Raw genomic sequence first — 26,573 nt, 5'->3', positions numbered from 1 at the left:
ATAAGTCCAGGCTAGTTGACTGGTGTGCATGGCATATATATGGCACAATCCACACCATCATGAATATAATCCAGGCCATCAATGTTGTCAAATAGCTATGTATGTACTGTGTGCATCACCAAAACAGGTATCACACATGCATCTGGTATAACACTTTGATAAGGGTTCCACACCATCAGACAGTAATGTTTATGCAACAAAAGATTACCTAGGTATGGCCAATAAGATGTGTGGGAGCTCACTGTGGCAAAGGTGGTACATTAAATTGTACATCACTTGAAGATGTGTAGGGAGGTACATGAAGAAGGGTACATTGCACTCAGTTATTGGTGTGATAAAGAATGTGAACTATGGAGGTATTATAGCCTTTGATGCAGATGTCCTGCACTTAGTAGTTGTCTTACGTACAAGGGAGTAGTCATCACTGTGGTCACATGCTGTTAGATGTTCCACATACCATCTACCCCAGGACACAGGTCACATACCACTCGGTCTGCTTATATGGTGTCATGTATGCATTATCATTGGGTTGTGCATTTGTTTTCATAATGTAACAAATCTTCCCATGTTTTGTTTCATCTCATCTGTTGTCATGACTGTGGCAGCAATCTTTGGTGTGTGTTGATACTGTCTCTTTTATACTAATAGCACAGTTAGAGTCAATGGTTGCCCACAATCTGTAGTCATCCAGACAGCTGTTTCAACACAAGATGTGTATGTCATTCTTGACGTCTGTGACTTAAATAATGAACAGGAAGGGGTCTAGCAGTCCGCTGTGATGTACAAACCTAATCATTTGACTTGAGATATAGGTCACTTCACATATTTAACATATATAGATGCCACGTATGTGATCCAGTGGTCTACCCACTTGGTGATATAGGTGTTTATGGCCACTTCTGACAGTGCTGAGTGAATACCTCAATGGGAATTTGTGTCAAAATGCCTTGGCCTGGTCAAGTTCCACAGGATGAGACTGTTATCATTATGCATGCCCTCTTTGAGGGCATCTAACAAATGTAACAGACATGGATGTGGCATTAACAACTCACACATGTCTTTTGCACACTGCTAGGATATTACCAGTGTCCATTTAAAAAGGTCCATGATTACATGTTTATCTACCTCACAGATGAGGATAGTCAAGATGTGTCTATATATATACATGAATGCATCAGGTGCTGTTCCTCCTCACACACTCAGATGGATGCATGTTGCTGTACACCTTTCTACAGGAACATATTCCATCTGGAGGGTGTGTTGAAGTGTGTATCCAACAATGTTAGGAATGTGTATCTTCTGAGTCACACTATCAGACCTCTCAACCAATCGGGGACAATTTTCAACAGAATCAGGGACAAGTCAAGAAAAATCAGGGACACTTTTAAAATATTAGTGCTATTAATTTGAAACATTGACAGAATCAGAGCATATCAATTAATACACATTTTCTGAAGTAAAAGAAGTCTATAACTCTTAATTATTGTCATTATTCATTAAGTGTAATTCACCACCTCTCCTCCAAAAGTCACTAGTTTTAGGAGGGATTAAGAGGACAGAGCTAAAATCTGAGGCAAAATCAGAGACGTCCCTAAAAATCAGGGACAGTTGAGAGGTATGCACACTATAGATGATCTGTGATGTTGTCACAGCCCATTGATTCTGTGTAATAGGCTTGGATGAAGGAAAGACAGTACATACTGCCTATCTTGACCTGGCCTAGTGTTTGGACATAATCCCCCAGTCAAGTATCATTAAGAAACTCTCCCAGTTGGGGATTAACCCTTACATCACTAGATGATTAACCAAATGGCTTACTGACAGAACACCTACTGTGAAAGTTGGTGAATCAACCTCTACCTGCAGAGCTGTCACCACTGGCATACCTTAGGGATCTCTGCTGGGCCATTTACCATTTGAAATCTATTTCACAACTGTCCAGGCTAAAGTATACGGGTCAATATTAGAACATCGAAGTTTCAAAACTTTGAATGTTCTAATATCAAACCCTATTACGTGAAAGCTGAAAGTATCGAAGCAACAGAAAACCAATTTTTTTCCTAGGGAAAAAATTTGGTTGTCTGTTTCTGTTGCTTTGTTATTTTTAGCGCTGTGGTGGAAAGTTACGGGTCGGGTTCAGGTAAGTGTGCGCTTGACTGCGGGTTAGGATAGTTAGGGCTAGGGTGTGGGTTAGGTATGTGTGTGATTGTGTGGACGTGAGGGTTAGGGCGGGTTAAGTGAGTTAGGGTTAGGGCACAGGTTAGGTATGTGTGTGATTGTGTGGACATGAGGGTTAGGGTGGATTAGGTGAGTTAGGGTTAGGGTGCGGGTCAGGTAAGTGTGCGATTGTGTGGACGTGAGGGTTAGGGTGGGGTAGGTGAGAGGGTTAGGGTGCAGGTCAGGTAAGTGTGTGATAGTGATGGACCTTAAGGTTAGGGTTTGGGTTAAGGTAAGTGGATAGTTAGTGGTGTGTGTATAGTTTAGTGTAGGGTTAGGTGTAAGATTTTAGGTGTATGTGTGTGGATTGCTGTTTGTTTGGTGTGCTTGTGTTGTGTGTATGTGTTTTGGAACAGCAAATTTTTTCCTTAGGAAAAAATTTGCTGTTGTGTATGTTCGATGTTTTCAGCTTTCACGTAATAGGGTTCGATATTAGAACATTCAAAGTTTTGAAACTTCGGTGTTCTAATATAGACTCAAGTGTACAGCCTTTGGCTTACCAAGTTTGCTGATTATTGCATATTAGGTGTAATTGAGTCTACCAGTGATGTTAACATATTACAGGAGAGGCTTCTTCTTCTTTCAGCTTTTTCCTAGTTAGGGGTCACCACAGCAGATCACCTGTCCACTCATGATTGGCAGTGAAGTTTTATGGTGTCGAGTTGCCAACCTGGCACTAAACTTTCACGGAAGGTATATACATGCACGCACTCCTGCCTAGGGCTAATTTAGAGTATTCAATCCACCTACAACCATCAAGTTTTCATAGTGGTATGGAAAGGCTACATCATGCACCTCATAAGTCAGGCCATCGTATCCATGTCTAAGGCTGTTATAACAGCACTGTACTCGACCCTCATCAGAATTCTAATAGAGTATAATGCTCCCTTTTGCATGTACCTCACCAGACACCTGCAGCTGCTGGAGAGAACACAGGGGTTTCTCATCAAGAAAATACAGGGCTTACAAACCATGTCACGATGTATGTGAATAGACTGAAAGCCTTATCACTGTAATGTGTATCATAGGATAAAGTGACTTGTGCGTGTCCTACAGGCCAGTGTCTGAGCTTGCCCTGATAGAAATAATGCACATCCACAAATCAGCTATAGCTCATGATATCAGCAGAGTCTGATGAGAGGAAGAAGCTCATAGCAGTGTCCTACAGGCTGGCGTAAAATGCTCTGTCTAATTTCAAGTAAATGCACAGGCACACACACACACACACACACACACACACACACACACACACACACACACACACACACACACACCAGATGTCTGCAGTGAGAACAGAACCCCTACCTAAGTACACCCACTGGATAACTCTGTATTTAAGGCAAGCACCATAGCACAATTTGGTAACAGATTATAGGTGATGACATCAACAGTGTCTGGTGAAGAGAAGATGGTAATAGCAGTGTTCCACATGTTGGTGTAAAATGTTCTCTCTAATGTCAAGCAAGTGAACAAACCTGCACAGACACACACACACACACACACACACACACACACACACACACACACATTGACTGTGGTGAGAACAGAATCCATACTTATCTAAGTACACAGAATACAGAACTCAGTATTTTATCCAAGTGCCATGGCACAAGTCTGACTTTTACAAGGCTACAGGACAACTTTTAGTGGATGACATCAGTAGTGGATGTTGGAAAGAAGATGTTGGGAGGCCTGCATGAAATGAATGTGTAGGCATGTGCAAGTGTCAAAATACTGATAATCCATGGTTGTGGAGTGGTAACTGCAGGATATATACTTATATAGATAGACACACACACACCTCTCCCAGTTGACTACAATGAGATTAGAACCCCTACCTAAATACACAGACTAGAGAAGTCAGTATTTTATTCATGCGCCACGACACGTCTGACTTTTACAAGGCTGCAGGACAACTTATAGTGAAAGACACCAGCAGTGGGTGTTGGAGAGAAGATGATGAGAAGCTTGCATGAAATGGATGTGTAGGCATGTGCAAGTGGCAATCCGTGGGATTAGAGTGGTAGCTGCAGGATACACAATTATACTTTTATGACTAGACACACACACACACACACACACACACACACATATTGACTGCAGTGAGAACAGAACCCCTGTCTAACTACACCAACTAGGTAACTCAGTACTTTATGCAGGTTCCATGGCACAAATCTTTTATAATGCTGCAGGACAGTTTCTAGTTGATGACATCAGCAGTGGATGTTGGAGGGAAGATGTTGGAAGGTCTGTATGAAATGGATAGCTAGCCATGTCCAACTGTCAAGATAATAAAGTTCTGCATGTTACCAGATTGGTGAGTGTTCAGTGTGTACTATTTGGTGGTTGTGTTTTCAATGTGCAGGTATACTTTAAGAGACAGCTTTACAAACTATATGCAAACAGGTGTCCACATTACTACAAGTATTGGAAAATCTGAATGTGTATTGTCATTATAAAGTTGTGCATGGTATGTAAGACAACATTTGTTATTTATTTCTGCAGTGTAGTTGATATATATGTGAACGAGTAGTGAGAGACTAAGGTTTCAGTGCATGGAGGCAGGTAACAGATGGCTACATTGCAAATAATGCATTATTTTCTTAGATAGTGCCTTTATTTTGTTTGTTTCCACATGTAGTTTCATGACATGAACAATAAATGGACAGTAAACAAAGTAATACATGATATTGCCCACTTTGAGTAATGCACCACCGAGCAGGAGGTTTGCAAGATGGTTGGAAAAGTGTTTTGTCTATATGAGATACACACCTCTACTGCTTTCCCTGTCTGCACATAGTTAAGCAGTGTGCAAATGCGAGCTTCACTGATAAAATTATGAGAATTGTCATTATTACATGTGTGAAACACACTTGCCACTTAGCTGGCTCTATGGCAGCAGGTGCAAATGCACTGGCACATTTCTTTTGCAGCCCAGATTATATATGGTTCAAATTCAGGTGTATGTAATAGTTTTAAACAAGTAATGATAATGCAATGAAAATATTTTTTATACTACATTCACCATGTGTTACAGTGTGTTGATGTAGCACAGCATGATTAAGTGACATTGCATGGAGGTAACTGCACCACAGAAGAGCCGTTCACTGTCGCTTGGCATTGGTGCACAATGCCAAACTCCACGCAAACATTGAAGCCAAAAAGTGAAGGGCTGCATTGCCTTTTTTTGTTACTTGTGTGTTGTGTGTGATTCTATTTTTGATCAGATTGTAGTTGTTAAAATGGGGTAGATAGGAAACTGGTGAAATGGGGGGCAAGCAGTGAGAAAAACAAAGGGAAAGCAATATAAGAATGTGCAGGAGGGCAGTAGGAAAGAACCATAGGTATTCATTTCTTTAAAGGTGTATAATGAAAATATGCATAGAATATTAGCTGAATTTGTACTGTCTTCTCCACAAAAAGGCGTGACAACAATGTAATCATGTTGTATAGCCAGTTGGGCCAAATCAAGTGTGTTAAGACATGTGTGCAAAATGGAGAGATGTGTATGGAATGATATTTTTTTTTCTGGGACAGGTGCCCATTTTTTTACTTCAGTAAGAGAGGAATGCTGGGTAAGGGTCATTGGTATTTCTGGGTCAGGTAAATTGGGTAGGTGAGGAAGCAAATGCAAACAAACAAGACAAGACACAGGGACAGTAAGGAACATGAGAGGTTGGAGGACACCATGCTTAGGGTGAGGGAGGGGACAATGCAAGCCCATGCCCATCAAACATGGTGATAGTGAGAATCTAGTCTTCAACATCACTGTCCCTTTACTCTGCTGGTTGCTGGAGTGCTTAATATCTTCTCCTACTATGGACCATGAGGGAGAGCAGCCTTTCCATTCAGCATAGGTGTACATCAGTGCTTCTGTGTATGACTCTACGCACCAACCCTGGCATCTCCTAGTAGGTGATGAAATCCCCACCTCCTCCAAAACTCCCAGAGGGTAGAAACTGCACAGGTAGAAACCGCACTCCCCAAAGCTACGAATACAGCATCCATGGGACCAGATGACATCCCGGGCTGTGTACTACATGAACTACAAAATGAACTGGCACCTCACCTAAGTGTCATGTTTAATCATAGCCTCACCTCAGGTTTTGTGCCCACTGAGTGGCGCACAGCTACAGTTATCCCACTCCACAAGGAGGATCCACCTTGGATCCCGGGAATTACCGTCCCATCAGTCTGACAAGCATGATCTGCAAGGGCATGGAATGCGTTATCATGGAATTTATAAACAAAGACATTGGCAACTTCAAAAATGCATTATCATGGAATTTATAAACAAAGACATTGGCAACTTCAAACACTGGACCCCACCCAGTTTGGGTTCATGAAGGGCCGATCTTGTTTCCTGAACCTGATTGACTTCTTCGAATCAGGCTCCAGAGCTGTGGATGGGGGTAAGGCAGTCCACACAGCCTGTCTGGACCTCGCCAAGGCCTTTGACACCATTCCCCACTCTGGAATCATAGATAAACTTACTAAGCTGAGCATAAATCCGTACGTCAATCGATGGGTTGCCAACTGGCTTACTGACAGAACCCAGACTGTAAAAGTAGCCAACTCCAAATCCAGCTCCAGACAAGTGACAAGTGGAGTTCCTCAGGGTTCAGGCCTGGGACCGCTCTTGTTTGGCATCTACTTCTCTGAAGTACAGGCCAACACTAAGGGACTCTGGCTAACAAAGTTCGTAGATGACTGCAAACTGGGAGCCACTACTGAATCCCCAAATGATGTGGATATTCTACAAAAGGGCCTTACAGAAACATATGATTGGTGCCAGAGCCATGGGCTCAAGCTTAATGCCAAGAAATGTATAGTTATCCCCTTTGGGAAAAACCATGTACCCATGAATTACCACATAGGTGGCAGTGCACTAAACACCGAAAGTGTGATGAGAGACTTGGGGACACAGGGGGACAGTGGTCTCACCTTCGATAACCACATTGCCACAACAGTCAGGAAATCCTTCTATGTGGCACACCTCATCACTAAGGGTTTTTCATCCAGAAAAAAGGAGGTCATTGTCCCACTGTACTCATCCCTCATTAGACCCATTATAGAGTACAACTCCCCATTTGGTATGTACCTCACAAGACATCTGCAACAGCTGGAAAGGCCGCAGGAATACTTCACTAAAAGAATCACAGGCCTAAAGCAGATGCCCTATGCTGCCCATCTAAAAAAACTCTAGCTATACGCTGTCGCATATCATCTACTCAGAGGCGATCTCAGCTTAACATACAAGGCCATGACAAACCCTGAGCTGTTGGACATGCTCCACTTAAAGAAATCCCAATCCCTCAGAGCCACACGCTCTAGGGTTCTAAACCTTGTCATCACAATGAACAAAACATGCTGGAGGGATAGGTTCCTGACCCAGAGACTCCCCATACTCTGGAATAGACTGCCCATACACGTCAGGCAAAGCGCCTCCTAGGGTCTATCCTAGCATTCAGTGGGTGTAAGGAAGAAAAAGTAATCCTAGAGGAGATGACAATCCACTACAGATGCTCACAAGTACTCACACACATGTAACACACACATCTGTGGTCAGCTTGGAGGATTGCCAGATAACCTGCCACATGTCTCTCAGATTTAAGAGGACACTGAAGCACCTAGTAAGAAACCTGCATGTATACAGGGATGACTGGTGAAGAGTTTTTTTTCCTAAATCCTTTTTAATTATTATCTTTAAAATATACTCTTGTTGTGTCGCCACAGCGGAACTCCAGTCCGCTAATGATTGGCAGTTGATTTTTACATGCTGAGTTTGATACATCATTTTAGTATTTTGGTAATGATTTGAAGATGGCCTAAATTAGAAAGTTCCTCAAAGGCTGTCAGAGCCCTGTAAACTGTATTTGTTTCCTTTATATTGATATAAAGCAATTTTTCCTGCTGTACCGGTTCCCATGAACTAATAAGTTACCACAGTGGGTTCACTAAGCATGATCTAGAGTGTGTGGTCAGATTTTGAACTTTGGGTGACATACGTGATATCATTTGTATGGCTAAGCTTTTCATGTCCTGTCAAATAGGAATTATTGTATCCAAATCGTTTGAAGGCTGGTACCAAATATTTGTGAGATACAGTTGTGTCTTCCTAATATGTAACCCTGCCATTATGGGTCAGAAGAATGCAAGAAGATGTGCACTCCAGTACCTAGAGAAACTGTCTGACTGCTATGGCTTGTTGCTGAGAAAAAATTTGCAGAACTGATATAACTTTCATTCTGCTTTGGAAATACTTTCATCTGTAATTAGTCTGTTATTGCCCCTATAAAAATTACTACTTTGTGAGTCTGAGATAATATTTCTTTAAATTCATTGCTATTCTAAGATAAAGGAACAAAACAAATGCTATTGTTGATTTGATGAATCAGCAGTTAATTTTGTGTTCCTGCTAATAAACAGTTATCCAGACAAAATTTAGTAAAGAGCAGCATCCTTGTGTGTGCAAACACTGGAGTTACATTTTGTTAAATACTCTACGAGCTGTGGATAGCCCAAATAGTTGGAAAAGAAACTGGAAAAGTTGATCAAATATCTGGAAGGTGAACTATTTTGGTGGTAAGATCTCATTGGAATATAAAAAGATATGCTTCTTCTAGGTTTAGTTTACCATTGTAATATAGTCTTGATATATGTAGGGAGAACAGTCCTCAAAGCAATCATCCTGTACCCCTTTGCATTTATCAACTTGTTTATGTCTAATAAGTCTTGGACTTGGCTTGAAGTATTGCTATTTTTTGGCACCAGAAATAGTCTGGAATAAAAAAATGTTACCCTCTTTAACAGGGACAGTCAAAGTTAGGTTCTTGGCAGGATCACATTATTTGCCAAAAGCTGATCCATCAGTTGAAAGGTTGTATGCACTTGAAGAGGTAGAGTGTAGCAGTTGATATAAAGGCCTTTTTCCAATCTGGCATTCCCCACCACTCTCTCTGCTAAGGGTGCTTGGGCCTCTGGACCCCTTAAATTTTAGTTAGGAACAAAAATAAAATGGTCTTCTACTTTTAACTGTAACAAGCTGCTTGCTGCAACTTATACCACACACAAAGCATTGAAGCAAGTGCTTCAGTAATTAATAGAAGCAGTATTGGTATTCATTTCTGTACTGTCATTTCTGGAAATGAATGCCAGTAATGAACTACTGACCAATCAGCATAAGCCAATCATGCCCCCTAATGCACCCCCTTTATCCCACCTTAGCAATGCTTCTAATTAAGGGGTATGAGGTATGTACATATCTTTGAATGAGGACCTTATTTTGCCTTTTTTTAAGCCGCAGTAACATCGTATGCTGGTTGACTAAACAAAAATTATTGAATCACTGAAATATTCAGAAGTATTGATTTCATATTGTCATTATAAGACTGTTTTAAACAAAGTCAGTCTTCTCAAAAGTACCATGTACAAGAATGCTTTTCAAACAGCACCCAGAGCAGTACAAGCACATTTCAGTATATGCACTCTTATCTTGCCTAGTGCCATAATTATTTTTCTGTTTTATGTGTGCTACTGCTGTTAGCAATAGACTGAAGATAATTTTGTATTTGTTTTAAGAGAGAGGTCTGATAAGAAACCAAGTCAGTCAAATAGTTTAATGTACTAACCCCTAAGGTACTAAGGGTTCCATTTAAAGTCATTGGTGAACAGTGGCCAAGACTGGTGCACAGTATACCTGTGTGCTAAAGCCCCGAATAATTCTTAGAGATTTGTACATATTAGGGCAAGGCCATGTATTTATATTTACTTACTTCCATTTGTTAACTGGGATTGTCATCTGGGCTCAGAGCCCCTTTTCACTGGAAGGCTTGGGAGAAAATCACCATCGATAATGAACACAAACATTAAAGGAGGATATTGGTTAATATCCTTAAGTGTACAAACACTGGAGCTACATATTATTAAATACTCTGGTAGCTGTGCTGTATTAATTTAGACAAAATGTATACAACTTACCACAGATTAGTTGTAAGTGACAGAATTTTAACTTCAGGGTATACTATCTACAACATATAGTAACATACGAGTGAATGTAATGAATACATGTAGGCAATACAAGAAAGTGTGTAGAGTAGTAGGGATAGATTTCAGACGTGAACAAATGTTAAAAAATAAGGACTAAGTAAATATTATGAATCTGAAGTTGTCAGACATAGTGAATAAGACTGAAAACAGAAAGCAGTATACCTCTTGCAAAGTTTGACACTAGGTAATGTGTGTGTGTGTGTGTGTGTGTGTGTGTGTGTGTGTGTGTGTGTGTGTGTGTGTATATATATCTATCTATCTATATATATATATATATATATATATATATATATATATATATATATATAAACAAATCAAGTTATACAAGTTATATTATATTCAGAATTGAAGTTAATCACTGGGATTCAATAAACTCCATGTAGGTTTTGCACAAAGCCTACATGGAGTTCATGTGTTTGTATGGTGAGCAGCAGCACTAATTACACATTCATGCCATGCACCGTATTTAAATGTAAACAAGCACAGTTTCCTGTAAAGTGTGTAAAGCAACACGAATAGCAGCAGACATATAGACCTGCTTACCTATGGGCAAACTAGGCCTGTGGGTTGTGCAGAATGCCTCATTGATTACCAGGGTTAATAATATAGCAATGTATATGGTTGAAACACAGTACAGAATAGTGTGTAAATGATCTGTAATGGTACATGGACTGCCATTTAAAATAAACAGTCAGGGGAAGTGTGTGTACTGAATAGGGACACACATGTGAAGTGTAGGAATGAACGCAGGGAAAGAGGACAGATGAAACATCGTAATGTACAGCAGATGATGGTATGTAAATGGAAGACAGTTGTAGCAGGAACACTAATCACATATCGACGTGGCACAGTATGGACTGCACAGTGAAAATGTATATTATGTGACTGTCAGGCAAGGTAAAATAACAATGGAGTAGATGTCTTTCTAATATAAGCACCCTGATATGAACAGTGGAGAAGACATCTATCAGGGATGTTATATACAATTGGGTTGGATGCATATTGTGGAGTTGTGTAAACTGATTTGCCAGAATATGTAATATCAGCAATGGTATCCAACAAGTGGGATACAGTTGCAGGCTCATGGACAACAGTAAACAGAAGCATGCACAGTCATGGACAATATCAGAATGATACTTCCAGTAATCCCATGTCTCTGACATAACATATGTGATTCTGACTGTTCATAGATGGTTCTGCATGAACACAGTTGTACAACTACTATGACATGTCAGCAATCTATGAGGGTAATCAAGTATACCATCCCGACACTGTAACACCTGCTAGAGGTATTAGGAGAGACTCTGCTATATCTGTATGTGACATTATGATAAGTCCAGGCTAGTTGACTGGTGTGCATGGCATATATATGGCACAATCCACACCATCATGAATATAATCCAGGCCATCAATGTTGTCAAATAGCTATGTATGTACTGTGTGCATCACCAAAACAGGTATCACACATGCATCTGGTATAACACTTTGATAAGGGTTCCACACCATCAGACAGTAATGTTTATGCAACAAAAAGATTACCTAGGTATGGCCAATAAGATGTGTGGGAGCTCACTGTGGCAAAGGTGGTACATTAAATTGTACATCACTTGAAGATGTGTAGGGAGGTACATGAAGAAGGGTACATTGCACTCAGTTATTGGTGTGATAAAGAATGTGAACTATGGAGGTATTATAGCCTTTGATGCAGATGTCCTGCACTTAGTAGTTGTCTTACGTACAAGGGAGTAGTCATCACTGTGGTCACATGCTGTTAGATGTTCCACATACCATCTACCCCAGGACACAGGTCACATACCACTCGGTCTGCTTATATGGTGTCATGTCTGCATTATCATTGGGTTTTGCATTTGTTTTCATAATGTAACAAATCTTCCCATGTTTTGTTTCATCTCATCTGTTGTCATGACTGTGGCAGCAATCTTTGGTGTGTGTTGATACTGTCTCTTTTATACTAATAGCACAGTTAGAGTCAATGGTTGCCCACAATCTGTAGTCATCCAGACAGCTGTTTCAACACAAGATGTGTATGTCATTCTTGACGTCTGTGACTTAAATAATGAACAGGAAGGGGTCTAGCAGTCCGCTGTGATGTACAAACCTAATCATTTGACTTGAGATATAGGTCACTTCACATATTTAACATATATAGATGCCACGTATGTGATCCAGTGGTCTACCCACTTGGTGATATAGGTGTTTATGGCCACTTCTGACAGTGCTGAGTGAATACCTCAATGGGAATTTGTGTCAAAATGCCTTGGCCTGGTCAAGTTCCACAGGATGAGACTGTTATCATTATGCATGCCCTCTTTGAGGGCATCTAACAAATGTAACAGACATGGATGTGGCATTAACAACTCACACATGTCTTTTGCACACTGCTAGGATATTACCAGTGTCCATTTAGAAAAGGTCCATGATTACATGTTTATCTACCTCACAGATGAGGATAGTCAAGATGTGTCTATATATATACATGAATGCATCAGGTGCTGTTCCTCCTCACACACTCAGATGGATGCATGTTGCTGTACACCTTTCTACAGGAACATATTCCATCTGGAGGGTGTGTTGAAGTGTGTATCCAACAATGTTAGGAATGTGTATCTTCTGAGTCACACTATCAGACCTCTCAACCAATCGGGGACAATTTTCAACAGAAACAGGGCCAAGTCAAGAAAAACAGGGACACTTTTAAAATATTAGTGCTATTAATTTGAAACATTGACAGAATCAGAGCATATCAATTAATACACATTTTCTGAAGTAAAAGAAGTCTATAACTCTTAATTATTGTCATTATTCATTAAGTGTAATTCACCACCTCTCCTCCAAAAGTCACTAGTTTTAGGAGGGATTAAGAGGGACAGAGCTAAAATCTGAGTCAAAATCAGAGACGTCCCTAAAAATCAGGGACAGTTGAGAGGTATGCACACTATAGATGATCTGTGATGTTGTCACAGCCCATTGATTCTGTGTAATAGGCTTGGATGAAGGAAAGACAGTACATACTGCCTATCTTGACCTGGCCTAGTGTTTGGACATAATCCCCCAGTCAAGTATCATTAAGAAACTCTCCCAGTTGGGGATTAACCCTTACATCACTAGATGATTAACCAAATGGCTTACTGACAGAACACCTACTGTGAAAGTTGGTGAATCAACCTCTACCTGCAGAACTGTCACCACTGGCATACCTTAGGGATCTCTGCTGGGCCCTTTACCATTTGAAATCTATTTCACAACTGTCCAGGCTAAAGTATACGGGTCAATATTAGAACATCGAAGTTTCAAAACTTTGAATGTTCTAATATCAAACCCTATTACGCGAAAGCTGAAAGTATCAAAGCAACAGAAAACCATTTTTTTTCCTAGGGAAAAAATTTGGTTGTCTGTTTCTGTTGCTTTGTTATTTTTAGCGCTGTGGTGGAAAGTTACGGGTCGGGTTCAGGTAAGTGTGCGCTTGACTGCGGGTTAGGATAGTTAGAGCTAGGGTGTGGGTTAGGTATGTGTGTGATTGTGTGGACGTGAGGGTTAGGGCGGGTTAAGTGAGTTAGGGTTAGGGCACAGGTTAGGTATGTGTGTGATTGTGTGGACATGAGGGTTAGGGTGGATTAGGTGAGTTAGGGTTAGGGTGCGGGTCAGGTAAGTGTGCGATTGTGTGGACGTGAGGGTTAGGGTGGGGTAGGTGAGAGGGTTAGGGCGCAGGTCAGGTAAGTGTGTGATAGTGATGGACCTTAAGGTTAGGGTTTGGGTTAAGGTAAGTGGATAGTTAGTGGTGTGTGTATAGTTTAGTGTAGGGTTAGGTGTAAGATTTTAGGTGTATGTGTGTGGATTGCTGTTTGTTTGGTGTGCTTGTGTTGTGTGTATGTGTTTTGGAACAGCAAATTTTTTCCTTAGGAAAAAATTTGCTGTTGTGTATGTTCGATGTTTTCAGCTTTCACGTAATAGGGTTCGATATTAGAACATTCAAAGTTTTGAAACTTCGGTGTTCTAATATAGACTCAAGTGTACAGCCTTTGGCTTACCAAGTTTGCTGATTATTGCATATTAGGTGTAATTGAGTCTACCAGTGATGTTAACATATTACAGGAGAGGCTTCTTCTTCTTTCAGCTTTTTCCTAGTTAGGGGTCACCACAGCAGATCACCTGTCCACTCATGATTGGCAGTGAAGTTTTATGGTGTCGAGTTGCCAACCTGGCACTAAACTTTCACGGAAGGTATATACATGCACGCACTCCTGCCTAGGGCTAATTTAGAGTATTCAATCCACCTACAACCATCAAGTTTTCATAGTGGTATGGAAAGGCTACATCATGCACCTCATAAGTCAGGCCATCGTATCCATGTCTAAGGCTGTTATAACAGCACTGTACTCGACCCTCATCAGAATTCTAATAGAGTATAATGCTCCTTTGCATGTACCTCACCAGACACCTGCAGCTGCTGGAGAGAACACAGGGTTTCTCATCAAGAAAATACAGGGCTTACAAACCATGTCACGATGTATGTGAATAGACTGAAAGCCTTATCACTGTAATGTGTATCATAGGATAAAGTGACTTGTGCGTGTCCTACAGGCCAGTGTCTGAGCTTGCCCTGATAGAAATAATGCACATCCACAAATCAGCTATAGCTCATGATATCAGCAGAGTCTGATGAGAGGAAGAAGCTCATAGCAGTGTCCTACAGGCTGGCGTAAAATGCTCTGTCTAATTTCAAGTAAATGCACAGGCGCACACACACACACACACACACACACACACACACACACACACACACACACCAGATGTCTGCAGTGAGAACAGAACCCCTACCTAAGTACACCCACTGGATAACTCTGTATTTAAGGCAAGCACCATAGCACAATTTGGTAACAGATTATAGGTGATGACATCAACAGTGTCTGGTGAAGAGAAGATGGTAATAGCAGTGTTCCACATGTTGGTGTAAAATGTTCTCTCTAATGTCAAGCAAGTGAACAAACCTGCACAGACACACACACACACACACACACACACACACACACACACACACACACACATTGACTGTGGTGAGAACAGAATCCATACTTATCTAAGTACACAGAATACAGAACTCAGTATTTTATCCAAGTGCCATGGCACAAGTCTGACTTTTACAAGGCTACAGGACAACTTTTAGTGGATGACATCAGTAGTGGATGTTGGAAAGAAGATGTTGGGAGGCCTGCATGAAATGAATGTGTAGGCATGTGCAAGTGTCAAAATACTGATAATCCATGGTTGTGGAGTGGTAACTGCAGGATATATACTTATATAGATAGACACACACACACCTCTCCCAGTTGACTACAATGAGATTAGAACCCCTACCTAAATACACAGACTAGAGAAGTCAGTATTTTATTCAAGCGCCACGACACGTCTGACTTTTACAAGGCTGCAGGACAACTTATAGTGAAAGACACCAGCAGTGGGTGTTGGAGAGAAGATGATGAGAAGCTTGCATGAAATGGATGTGTAGGCATGTGCAAGTGGCAATCCGTGGGATTAGAGTGGTAGCTGCAGGATACACAATTATACTTTTATGACTAGACACACACACACACACACACACACACACACACACACACACACACACACACACACATATTGACTGCAGTGAGAACAGAACCCCTGTCTAACTACACCAACTAGGTAACTCAGTACTTTATGCAGGTTCCATGGCACAAATCTTTTATAATGCTGCAGGACAGTTTCTAGTTGATGACATCAGCAGTGGATGTTGGAGGGAAGATGTTGGAAGGTCTGTATGAAATGAATAGCTAGCCATGTCCAACTGTCAAGATAATAAAGTTCTGCATGTTACCAGATTGGTGAGTGTTCAGTGTGTACTATTTGGTGGTTGTGTTTTCAATGTGCAGGTATACTTTAAGAGACAGCTTTACAAACTATATGCAAACAGGTGTCCACATTACTACAAGTATTGGAAAATCTGAATGTGTATTGTCATTATAAAGTTGTGCATGGTATGTAAGACAACATTTGTTATTTATTTCTGCAGTGTAGTTGATATATATGTGAACGAGTAGTGAGAGACTAAGGTTTCAGTGCATGGAGGCAGGTAACAGATGGCTACATTGCAAATAATGCATTATTTTCTTAGATAGTGCCTTTATTTTGTTTGTTTCCACATGTAGTTTCATGACATGAACAATAAATGGACAGTAAACAAAGTAATACATGATATTGCCCACTTTGAGTAATGTACCACAGAGCAGGAGGTTTGCAAGATGGTTGGAAAAGTGTTTTGTCTATATGAGATACACACCTCTACTGCTTTCCCTGTCTGCACATAGTTAAGCAGTGTGCAAATGCGAGCTTCACTGATAAAATTATGAGAATTGTCATTATTACATGTGTGAAACACACTTGCCACTTAGCTGGCTCTATGGCAGCAGGTGCAAATGCACTGGCACATTTCTTTTGCAGCCCAGATGATATATGGTTCAAATTCAGGTGTATGTAATAGTTTTAAACAAGTAATGATAATGCAATGAAAATATTTTTTATACTACATTCACCATGTGTTACAGTGTGTTGACGTAGCACAGCATGATTAAGTGACATTGCATGGAGGTAACTGCACCACAGAAGAGCCGTTCACTGTCGCTTGGCATTGGTGCACAATGCCAAACTCCACGCAAACATTGAAGCCAAAAAGTGAAGGGCTGCATTGCCTTTTTTTGTTACTTGTGTGTTGTGTGTGATTCTATTTTTGATCAGATTGTAGTTGTTAAAATGGGGTAGATAGGAAACTGGTGAAATGGGGGGCAAGCAGTGAGAAAAACAAAGGGAAAGCAATATAAGAATGTGCAGGAGGGCAGTAGGAAAGAACCATAGGTATTCATTTCTTTAAAGGTGTATAATGAAAATATGCATAGAATATTAGCTGAATTTTTACTGTCTTCTCCACAAAAAGGCGTGACAACAATGTAATCATGTTGTATAGCCAGTTGGGCCAAATCAAGTGTGTTAAGACATGTGTGCAAAATGGAGAGATGTGTATGGAATGATATTTTTTTTTCTGGGACAGGTGCCCATTTTTTTACTTCAGTAAGAGAGGAATGCTGGGTAAGGGTCATTGGTATTTCTGGGTCAGGTAAATTGGGTAGGTGAGGAAGCAAATGCAAACAAACAAGACAAGACACAGGGACAGTAAGGAACATGAGAGGTTGGAGGACACCATGCTTAGGGTGAGGGAGGGGACAATGCAAGCCCATGCCCATCAAACATGGTGATAGTGAGAATCTAGTCTTCAACCACAAGACTGTCATCACTGTCCCTTTACTCTGCTGGTTGCTGGAGTGCTTAATATCTTCTCCTACTATGGACCATGAGGGAGAGCAGCCTTTCCATTCAGCATAGGTGTACATCAGTGCTTCTGTGTATGACTCTACGCACCAACCCTGGCATCTCCTAGTAGGTTATGAAATTCCCACCTCCTCCAAAACTCCCAGAGGGTAGAAACTGCACAGGTAGAAACCGCACTCCCCAAAGCTAAGAATACAGCATCCATGGGACCAGATGACATCCCGGGCTGTGTACTACATGAACTACAAAATGAACTGGCACCTCACCTAAGTGTCATGTTTAATCATAGCCTCACCTCAGGTTTTGTGCCCACTGAGTGGCGCACAGCTACAGTTATCCCACTCCACAAGGAGGATCCACCTTGGATCCCGGGAATTACCGTCCCATCAGTCTGACAAGCATGATCTGCAAGGGCATGGAATGCGTTATCATGGAATTTATAAACAAAGACATTGGCAACTTCAAAAATGCATTATCATGGAATTTATAAACAAAGACATTGGCAACTTCAAACACTGGACCCCACCCAGTTTGGGTTCATGAAGGGCCGATCTTGTTTCCTGAACCTGATTGACTTCTTCGAATCAGGCTCCAGAGCTGTGGATGGCGGTAAGGCAGTCCACACAGCCTGTCTGGACCTCGCCATGGCCTTTGACACCATTCCCCACTCTGGAATCATAGATAAACTTACTAAGCTGAGCATAAATCCGTACGTCAATCGATGGGTTGCCAACTGGCTTACTGACAGAACCCAGACTGTAAAAGTAGCCAACTCCAAATCCAGCTCCAGACAAGTGACAAGTGGAGTTCCTCAGGGTTCAGGCCTGGGACCGCTCTTGTTTGGCATCTACTTCTCTGAAGTACAGGCCAACACTAAGGGACTCTGGCTAACAAAGTTCGTAGATGACTGCAAACTGGGAGCCACTACTGAATCCCCAAATGATGTGGATATTCTACAAAAGGGCCTTACAGAAACATATGATTGGTGCCAGAGCCATGGGCTCAAGCTTAATGCCAAGAAATGTATAGTTATCCCCTTTGGGAAAAACCATGTACCCATGAATTACCACATAGGTGGCAGTGCACTAAACACCGAAAGTGTGATGAGAGACTTGGGGACACAGGGGACAGTGGTCTCACCTTCGATAACCACATTGCCACAACAGTCAGGAAATCCTTCTATGTGGCACGCCTCATCACTAAGGGTTTTTCATCCAGAAAAAGGAGGTCATTGTCCCACTGTACTCATCCCTCATTAGACCCATTATAGAGTACAACTCCCCATTTGGTATGTACCTCACAAGACATCTGCAACAGCTGGAAAGGCCGCAGGAATACTTCACTAAAAGAATCACAGGCCTAAAGCAGATGCCCTATGCTGCCCATCTAAAAAAACTCTAGCTATACGCTGTCGCATATCATCTACTCAGAGGCGATCTCAGCTTAACATACAAGGCCATGACAAACCCTGAGCTGTTGGACATGCTCCACTTAAAGAAATCCCAATCCCTCAGAGCCACACGCTCTAGGGTTCTAAACCTTGTCATCACAATGAACAAAACATGCTGGAGGGATAGGTTCCTGACCCAGAGACTCCCCATACTCTGGAATAGACTGCCCATACACGTCAGGCAAAGCGCCTCCTTCGCCATTTTCAAAAGGAACTTTGATGATTGGATGGGAGATAGGAAATTCACCCTGGGGATCACGTCAGTCACCCTGCTAGACAGGGGTCCAAGGAAGTAAATATTGTGGGAAGAAATATCCAGGGAATTGTTATGGCTAGGCTTGTATAGGCCATAGGGTTGATAGCCTAGTACTAACCAATGAACCTATGAAAAAAACATAATAAAACATATATAAATATAAGTCTTAGTGAATAATAATAACAAGGAACTTATATGAAAAAAAAACCATCAATCAGAGTTAAATAGTTGCTTACACACAGACAGTAAGAATGCAATTAACACCTTGGCAATTAACAAGTTAAAATATGTAAAGTAATTTAGCTATATACATTTGACTGAGAGAAAACAGGTTATTTGTATCCATAGACAGTTTTTGAATGTTTAGGTAGATAGTCTGCAGGAGGAAAAAAAGTAAAAGGGGTATAGTTACTGTAACATTGTATTAACAGAGATAAAAGAGACAGAAAGATGAGGAATAGGTCAGGTTGGAGTAGGGCAGGGGCAATTCCACGTTTTGAGCGTGTAATCTTTTAGCATTTGTTTGAAACTGAAACTATTAATGATAGTTCTTAGGTCTGGGGGAAGTTTATTTCAATTGCTGGCAACTGAATGACTATACAGAATTTTACCTATTTGCTTCATGAGCTTATAGACTTCCAGGAGGTGTTGGTCTGCAATGGGGAGACAGCGTTTAGGAGTATAGGAGAAGTTAGGGTAGCTAGTACAGTGTGTGTGAGGTGGAGTTGAGGAAGTAAGAGTTGGTTTTGTACTTCTGGCCACAGAAAATATTTAGGGCAGTGCTGTGATGGGAGCGGTAAGAAAGAATACTTTACATGTCTCCATTGTCAGTTAAAATACATAAGCGCAGTCACATGAAAGGATCGAAGTAAACAGCTGACCCTTCCTAATGTTTCAACATTGCAGTCCTTTGCATAATAAAATAAAGTAAATAATTGCAATGTTACAATCAGTTCAACAGCCTAATTACGTGAAAACATATATGTAGATGAATTTATAATAAAAATAAGTACAGGTATAAATATGAATATAAAATAATAATAATGTTCAAAGTTTTATGGCATGCATCTTTAAAACATTTTGAATAGAATGCATTCATTTAAACTGAGAGAGACCTGGCATTTAATCTAAGTTGCTGACTGGAACCCCTCAAGTACTCTAAATATAAACTTTTTAAACCCTGGATGTTGATGAGCATGCCAATTTAATGCATTATTTTCATCTTTTTAATAGTATCATATCTTTGCTTATATATTCTTTTTCTTAAAGTTCTCTCTATTTTGCCAATATGAAACATCTAACAGGTGGTACATTTTTGCAAAATAAACCAACCTTTACTGTCATAGTTATAAAACTGAAATGTTTTATTATTTTATAATAACTGATATATCTCCCCTCATCACTGTAATTAATGAAATGCTTATTTTTCCCTTCCTGTGAATATACTGCAGCACATTATGACAGACAATGCAGAGTGCTTTCCAAATGCTGTGCGATGCTCTTCAGTAATGCTCTCTACAAATGGAATTTACCTGGCAGAGAATGGATTGATCCTTGTACTCTGGATTGGAGCAAATGCACCTCATGAGCTGATTCAGTCTCTCCTTGATGTTCCAGCATTCAGTGCCATCTGGTGTGGTGAGGTCAGTGAATGACTAATCTCCTTTACCATCCAAAAAAAGGTTGATACTGTTGTGATAAACTATGCACTACATTTGTGGATAGACATTATACCCAATTAAAAACTCTTTTCAATTGTATACAGCATCTACAGCAAGAACATATATTGCACAAGCAGATTCAGTAGCATATGTAGTTGTGTATATATGTTAGGTGCATACTGTGCGGCTACACAATAAACAGGCAAACTGCATTTGAGCTACAGAAAATGACATAGCGTAATGCCCAGTAGAAGGATTAAATTTATGTTAAATTGCATCAGTCTGATTATGAAGGTCTTCTGCAGTGGATAACTGTTGAAATTTCCTCTTCTACTTTTCCTGTCTTAGCATAATTAAAAGTTCATGTGTACCTCCAGCCAGCACATGTGACATTATGTATGGGATGGGGCGGGAAGGAGTTGGAGTCCAGCCCCTGTATTCCACAGTTCTTTTCTGCTGGCTTTATAGTTCACTTCTTAATCTTAACATTAATTATAAGAAACTTCCCATGTTAGAGGCGTGCAGTGTTAAACTGTCCTAAATGCTTCTGTGGTCATCAGATCACAAATCAGTACCACTCCTTTACTGCCTCGACTACCAGGAGAAGAGAACAGCAAAGAACCTTGCACAAGTACCACTGCTTAAAACCTGTCCACTCACAGAAGATGTAGAGAGAAGCTTGAGGCCTAACAATACCATGATGAAGATGGCACCTGCAAGGGGTGCTTATTACAGAGGCCATCCAGTAAATCCTTCATATAATTCCAGATCAATTGTGAACTAGTGGAAGATGGTAAAGGATACAGAGATCAGACATTGGTTAGTGAGTCTTCCTTTTAAGTCTTGTCATGAGTAATCATTATTTTCCTCACCCTTCAGGAACTCCATCTCAGCTACTGAGGAGTCAATCTCACAGTCATCTGCAGTTGCTAATGAGAAGAATCTCTTGGCTGCATTTGACACAGTGTGTCATAGCATGTTTAGTGAGCATTTGAAAGCTAACCATGGTTTTCTGGCACTCTGCTTGACAGGTGGGCCTGCAGCTTGTCAGCTCATTCGCAAAGGGAGGTTTCAGGGGTTAACTCCTTTGATTGTCACCCTGTATAATATGGTGTGCTACAAGGCTCAATCTTGGCACTGTTTCTATTTAATGTGTACATGCTGCCTTTAAGGAAGTCATTAGAGACAGAGATATTGCCCGTTAATTATATTTAGATGATAGCCAGCTTTATCTGTCTTTCAGTTAGTGGTTTGTGCCTGACTTTACGAATCTAAAAAACTGATTAGAGTCCATTTTAAATTGGATGCTGGAAAGATGAATGAAGCTTAATCCAGCTAGAATGAAGGCAGTCTTGGTGCATGCTGATATATATCCTTTGTATCATTCTGTCCTTCCTGCTGTACTGTATGGGGAAGAGACTGGAATTTTCTTCTTAAGTCTTTGATTTGGGTATGATTCCTGGTGACAGACTACCACTTAAAGGACAGGTGTCAACAACCACTGAGAAATTAGTGAAGAATATTGCTCAGATCCATAATCTTATTCTGTTGTTGGAAATAGCAACAGTGATTCATATGAATTCATATCTTCTCACAAAGACTACTGCAAACCCCTATACCTTGGGCTGTCTGATGGGGATCTGAAGTGTCTGCAAAGGGTGTAGAATTCTACCACAAGGTTATTGATGTGAAGTTCCCATTCAGGTCAGATCACACCATTACAGCAAGATTTAAGCTGTCTCCCACACATCACTAGGTCCACTTTTAAAACTCCTTTTGTGGCCTATCAGGTATTCTTCGTATTTGGGAAGCACTTCTAGCTACTTATATTCTAGTTATAGATCCCTTAGGTCAGTAGTCACGTGCTTATAGATATATATGTAAAAAGGGCTGACTTAAAGAGAATTCTAGCAGACTGTCTTAACACTGGTCAATTTCCTTCCATGATTCAGGAGCACAGTTCTAATGCTTCCTTCAAGAGAGTGCTGAAGTACCACTTTTTTTAGAAGAGTTTATTTAAATCCTTTACGAGGGATGATTTTTAGACCTATTTCAATTAGTATTATAACTATTTTAATGAAATTTTAATCTGCATGCACATGATATTCCTGTTAACTACTGTTATTGTTTGTACATAGTACATTTTAATAACTTAAATAAATAAGCTACATTGTAGCAGCCACCTTGGGATGAACCCTGCATTGGTTGTCCTATGTTCATGTCCAGAGCAATCAAAGCATTTGGAAAACTGTTGTAATCCCTTAAGCCCTTCTGCAAAGTCTCAGTAATTTAACTCTGATTCAGGGAGTCTAATTCTTTGGCCCCAACATACTAAAATGTTATCATCAGCTAGATTTCAATGGACATTTCACACACCAGTCTGGTCCATAGGAGGCAGCCTAGATTGTTGATATTCATGAGCTGTTTGATAGCTGGTAAGACTTGCCCTTGTGAGTGCAGTGACATCTCCTTATGGATCACATGTTGATTCTAATATCAGAACCCCATTTAAGTCTCTCATAACCATGTTCTGCTTCCAACATGTGATGTTCTCAGCACTGGAAACACAGCAACCAATGTTGGATCTTTACCACTTGCTTACCTCACATGTTAGGATAATTCTGGCTTCCCCTTCCTGGAACCATGGGGTAGTGAAAGGGCTCTCTGTCCCTCGTTTCCCTGGGAAGGGGGTTATGAAGATACAGAAGTCCTTGCTTCTAAAAAATACAACTGGAACATAACCTCCCCGCCCTACATTTCTACTAGACAGAATCTCCTATGGAGAAGAATCTCAGAATTAAGGAGTCAAATGTAGAGTGGCCTCTTGCTCATTTGTATTTTCCCCAGATACGCCTGAATCAGTATTTGGGAAAGAAATATGTGAAACTTTAGGTTATCCTGTGAAGATAGGTGAAGGCTACCAGCCTAGCCAGATATAATTTTCTAGATAATTCTGTCATTTGTAAATATTAATGTAAGCCACAGGCTTGTTCTCTTAAATATGAAAAGACTGTATTGGATGGGATGTGAAACTGCAAAAATGTAACAGCAGTGCACTCTGCTGTAAGAAAGCTAAGTCAATCATTTTATGACTGTCTTTGATGTCAAAATTTGGAGCCGATATGTCTAGATGAATGAATTCTGGCTATTGTTTTAAGACCAGAGTTAATGGCTAGAATTTGCATGTATAAATGTCCTTTATTGCTCTGGTTTCTGATCAATTTGTAAAGAATGCAAATGTAGTTTCTGTTAGCCTGGGAACACTAGAGAAGTGTGAAGAATGATGTCATGTGAAGCAGCGCTGTGTTATCAATTTAAAGAGAGAGAATGAGAGAGCTCTGAGCATTTTGTCTTGAGAACATCCAACATCACCAGCACTGCTTTGCTCTATATATAAGTTATTTAGAATTGTGTATAGCTAGGAAATAGAAATATTAGACTAGTTTGTTTTTCTGTGATGTCAGAACGTTGCTACTGCATTATTTTAAGTATTTCTCTGTGATCTCTGAACTCTTGACTAGCACTGTGTAGTAAGAAGTATTATCTTGTGTTTTTATTATTTATTATTATTAAATATTTTTAAACCTTTCAACTGTGGCTGTTTTGTGTAGAGATAATTTAAGCACTAGAGTACATTGCATGTATATATGTATATATATATATATATATATAATATATATATATATATATATATATATATATATATATATATATATATATAGTGATACTGTACCAAGTCACTCCAGATAAGCTTTGCTGTTCATTCACACTTACCATTTGGATAATAATATTACACAGTAATAATTGGACACCCTTTTAAGAGCCTTTGAGTAGCTGATAAATATTAGCTGGCTGGTGGCAGTGCTTTCGACCGTATAGTCTGGGTAAAAGGGGTGCAGCTGGAGAACCTGTGCCAGCCTTCCCCAGGAGTGTCTGTGTGGTTGTATATAACTCTTATCTCAGAGTGTGTGTGTATGAGCTGCTTGGGCAGGGACACAAAGCACTGGTTGGACAGAGAGGGTGCTGAAGGTTTTAGCTTACCCACTAGGCTGAGATCGCGACCCTATAGCTGTAACAGTGGGGAGTCTTATTGGGGACCTGGAGAGAAGGGGAGAAACCAGCTCCAGACTGACTGTGATCTCTGTGTGCTCTTAAGGGAAACTGTACTTTACTGTGTGTGTATTTATTATCCTTTTCTTATATGGACGCTCCTCACTGGTGTTAATGGTGAGGATTGAGGCACCTTGATTGCTGAGCCAGTGCACGGGCATCACATATCCCACTCGTGGAACACCTGTGTTAAGGAAGGGTGCCATTTTTGTAGCTTCTACATACCTGAATTCAGTTCTTCCTGCTGCCAACAATGTGAATGCCCTCTATAAAGTGGTATGACATCAGGATTCGGTATCCATTGGCAGGTCCTAGAAACAGCAACACCTTTCAAACTTTTACCTTTTCAAGGAGTCCACTCCTCTGGATAGGATAGTCAAGAGAGTGTTCTTCTCTGCCAGTTTTGATCTTTAGGTTCTAATCTGTCTCAGCTGCTTCATTTCCTGTTTTTGCTTGTGACAAGACTGTGACAAAACTTTTAGAACTTCCTGTTCTGGAATCAAGGAGTATGTGGTTAAGGCTCTTACAATGTTTTCTTGATGAGCTTCAGTGTAGCCCACTGTAAGAAGTCAGTGAAGGCATGAAAAGCAGCAGTTTTCCAGTGTTGAGAAACTTAATGATGTTGGTTAGCTGCTAAGCCAGTATCTTAAGAAGAATCACGTGCAAAGACAGGGGAGAACACATCCTCTGGAACCTCATGCCAGGTCTCCAAGGAGGCAGTCTCCATGCAGCATACCACAGCAGTCCTGGCTTCCCCTCAGGACTGTGTTTTGAAAGTGGGTTCCCTGATCTAGACCTATGTTGGTAAACCATCAGCAGAGTTCTTGACATGGTCTCAAATGGTGGCACATTGAAGCTATTATGCTTCTCCTTTTCCAGAAGTCTGCTTCTAGATCATTGGTCACCACAGAGCTCTTTGAGTAAGTTTCATAATCTACTCCTCAAAAAGGCCACATAGTCTCTTTCTTCTTCAGAAAGAGGATAATGTTCCGGCCTCTAGAGGAGGGTTCTGTCCCATTCTAGACTGCAGTAATTTAATATGCACTTCTGATATGTCAAGTTCTTGATGTTGATTCCTAGAAAATTATGTATCTGCTTCTGCAAGTGTCTGTATGGTGCCAATGGACATAAAGGATGCTGTTTGCACATCAATATTTGGGAGCCTCAAAAGCAGTGTTGCAAGTGGCAGTTGTAAGTCTCTGTAATTATTAGCACCATTTCTTAACATGGTTGTGGAATGTTAACCAGTCATGGGATTTGGTTTTCTTTACTATTGTGCAGTTGAATAAGTAAAATTTGCAAGCTAACAGAACATCCCATCATGTCTGTGCCTTCATATCTACAGCTTAAGAACCCCATGTTAAAAGTTGTTGGATTTGAAGCACTTACAAACTCTGGGGAATCTCACTCCCTATCTTTATTATTCAGAATGTGATATACTCTTCTAAATAAT

At 40.5% G+C, this 26,573-nt stretch overlaps 1 protein-coding gene across 1 annotated transcript in view; it reads left to right on the top strand.

Moving 5' to 3' along the window:
* The window catches only part of LOC122812025 (protein transport protein Sec24C-like), a 784,735-nt gene that overhangs the window by 733,042 nt on the left and 25,120 nt on the right, over nt 1-26,573 (top strand). The window contains exon 19 of the mRNA XM_044084258.1: nt 20,801-20,992. Coding sequence (XP_043940193.1) covers nt 20,801-20,992 — 192 coding nt within the window. The remainder of the gene's footprint in view (nt 1-20,800; nt 20,993-26,573) is intronic.

The sequence above is a fragment of the Protopterus annectens genome, chromosome 9.part0, assembly GCF_019279795.1.
Source record: "Protopterus annectens isolate FY-2018-M chromosome 9.part0, PAN1.0, whole genome shotgun sequence".
NCBI lineage: Eukaryota > Metazoa > Chordata > Ceratodontiformes > Protopteridae > Protopterus > Protopterus annectens.
The sequence above is the reverse complement of the archived record's forward strand: the minus strand, read 5'-3'. Positions and strand labels throughout refer to the sequence as shown.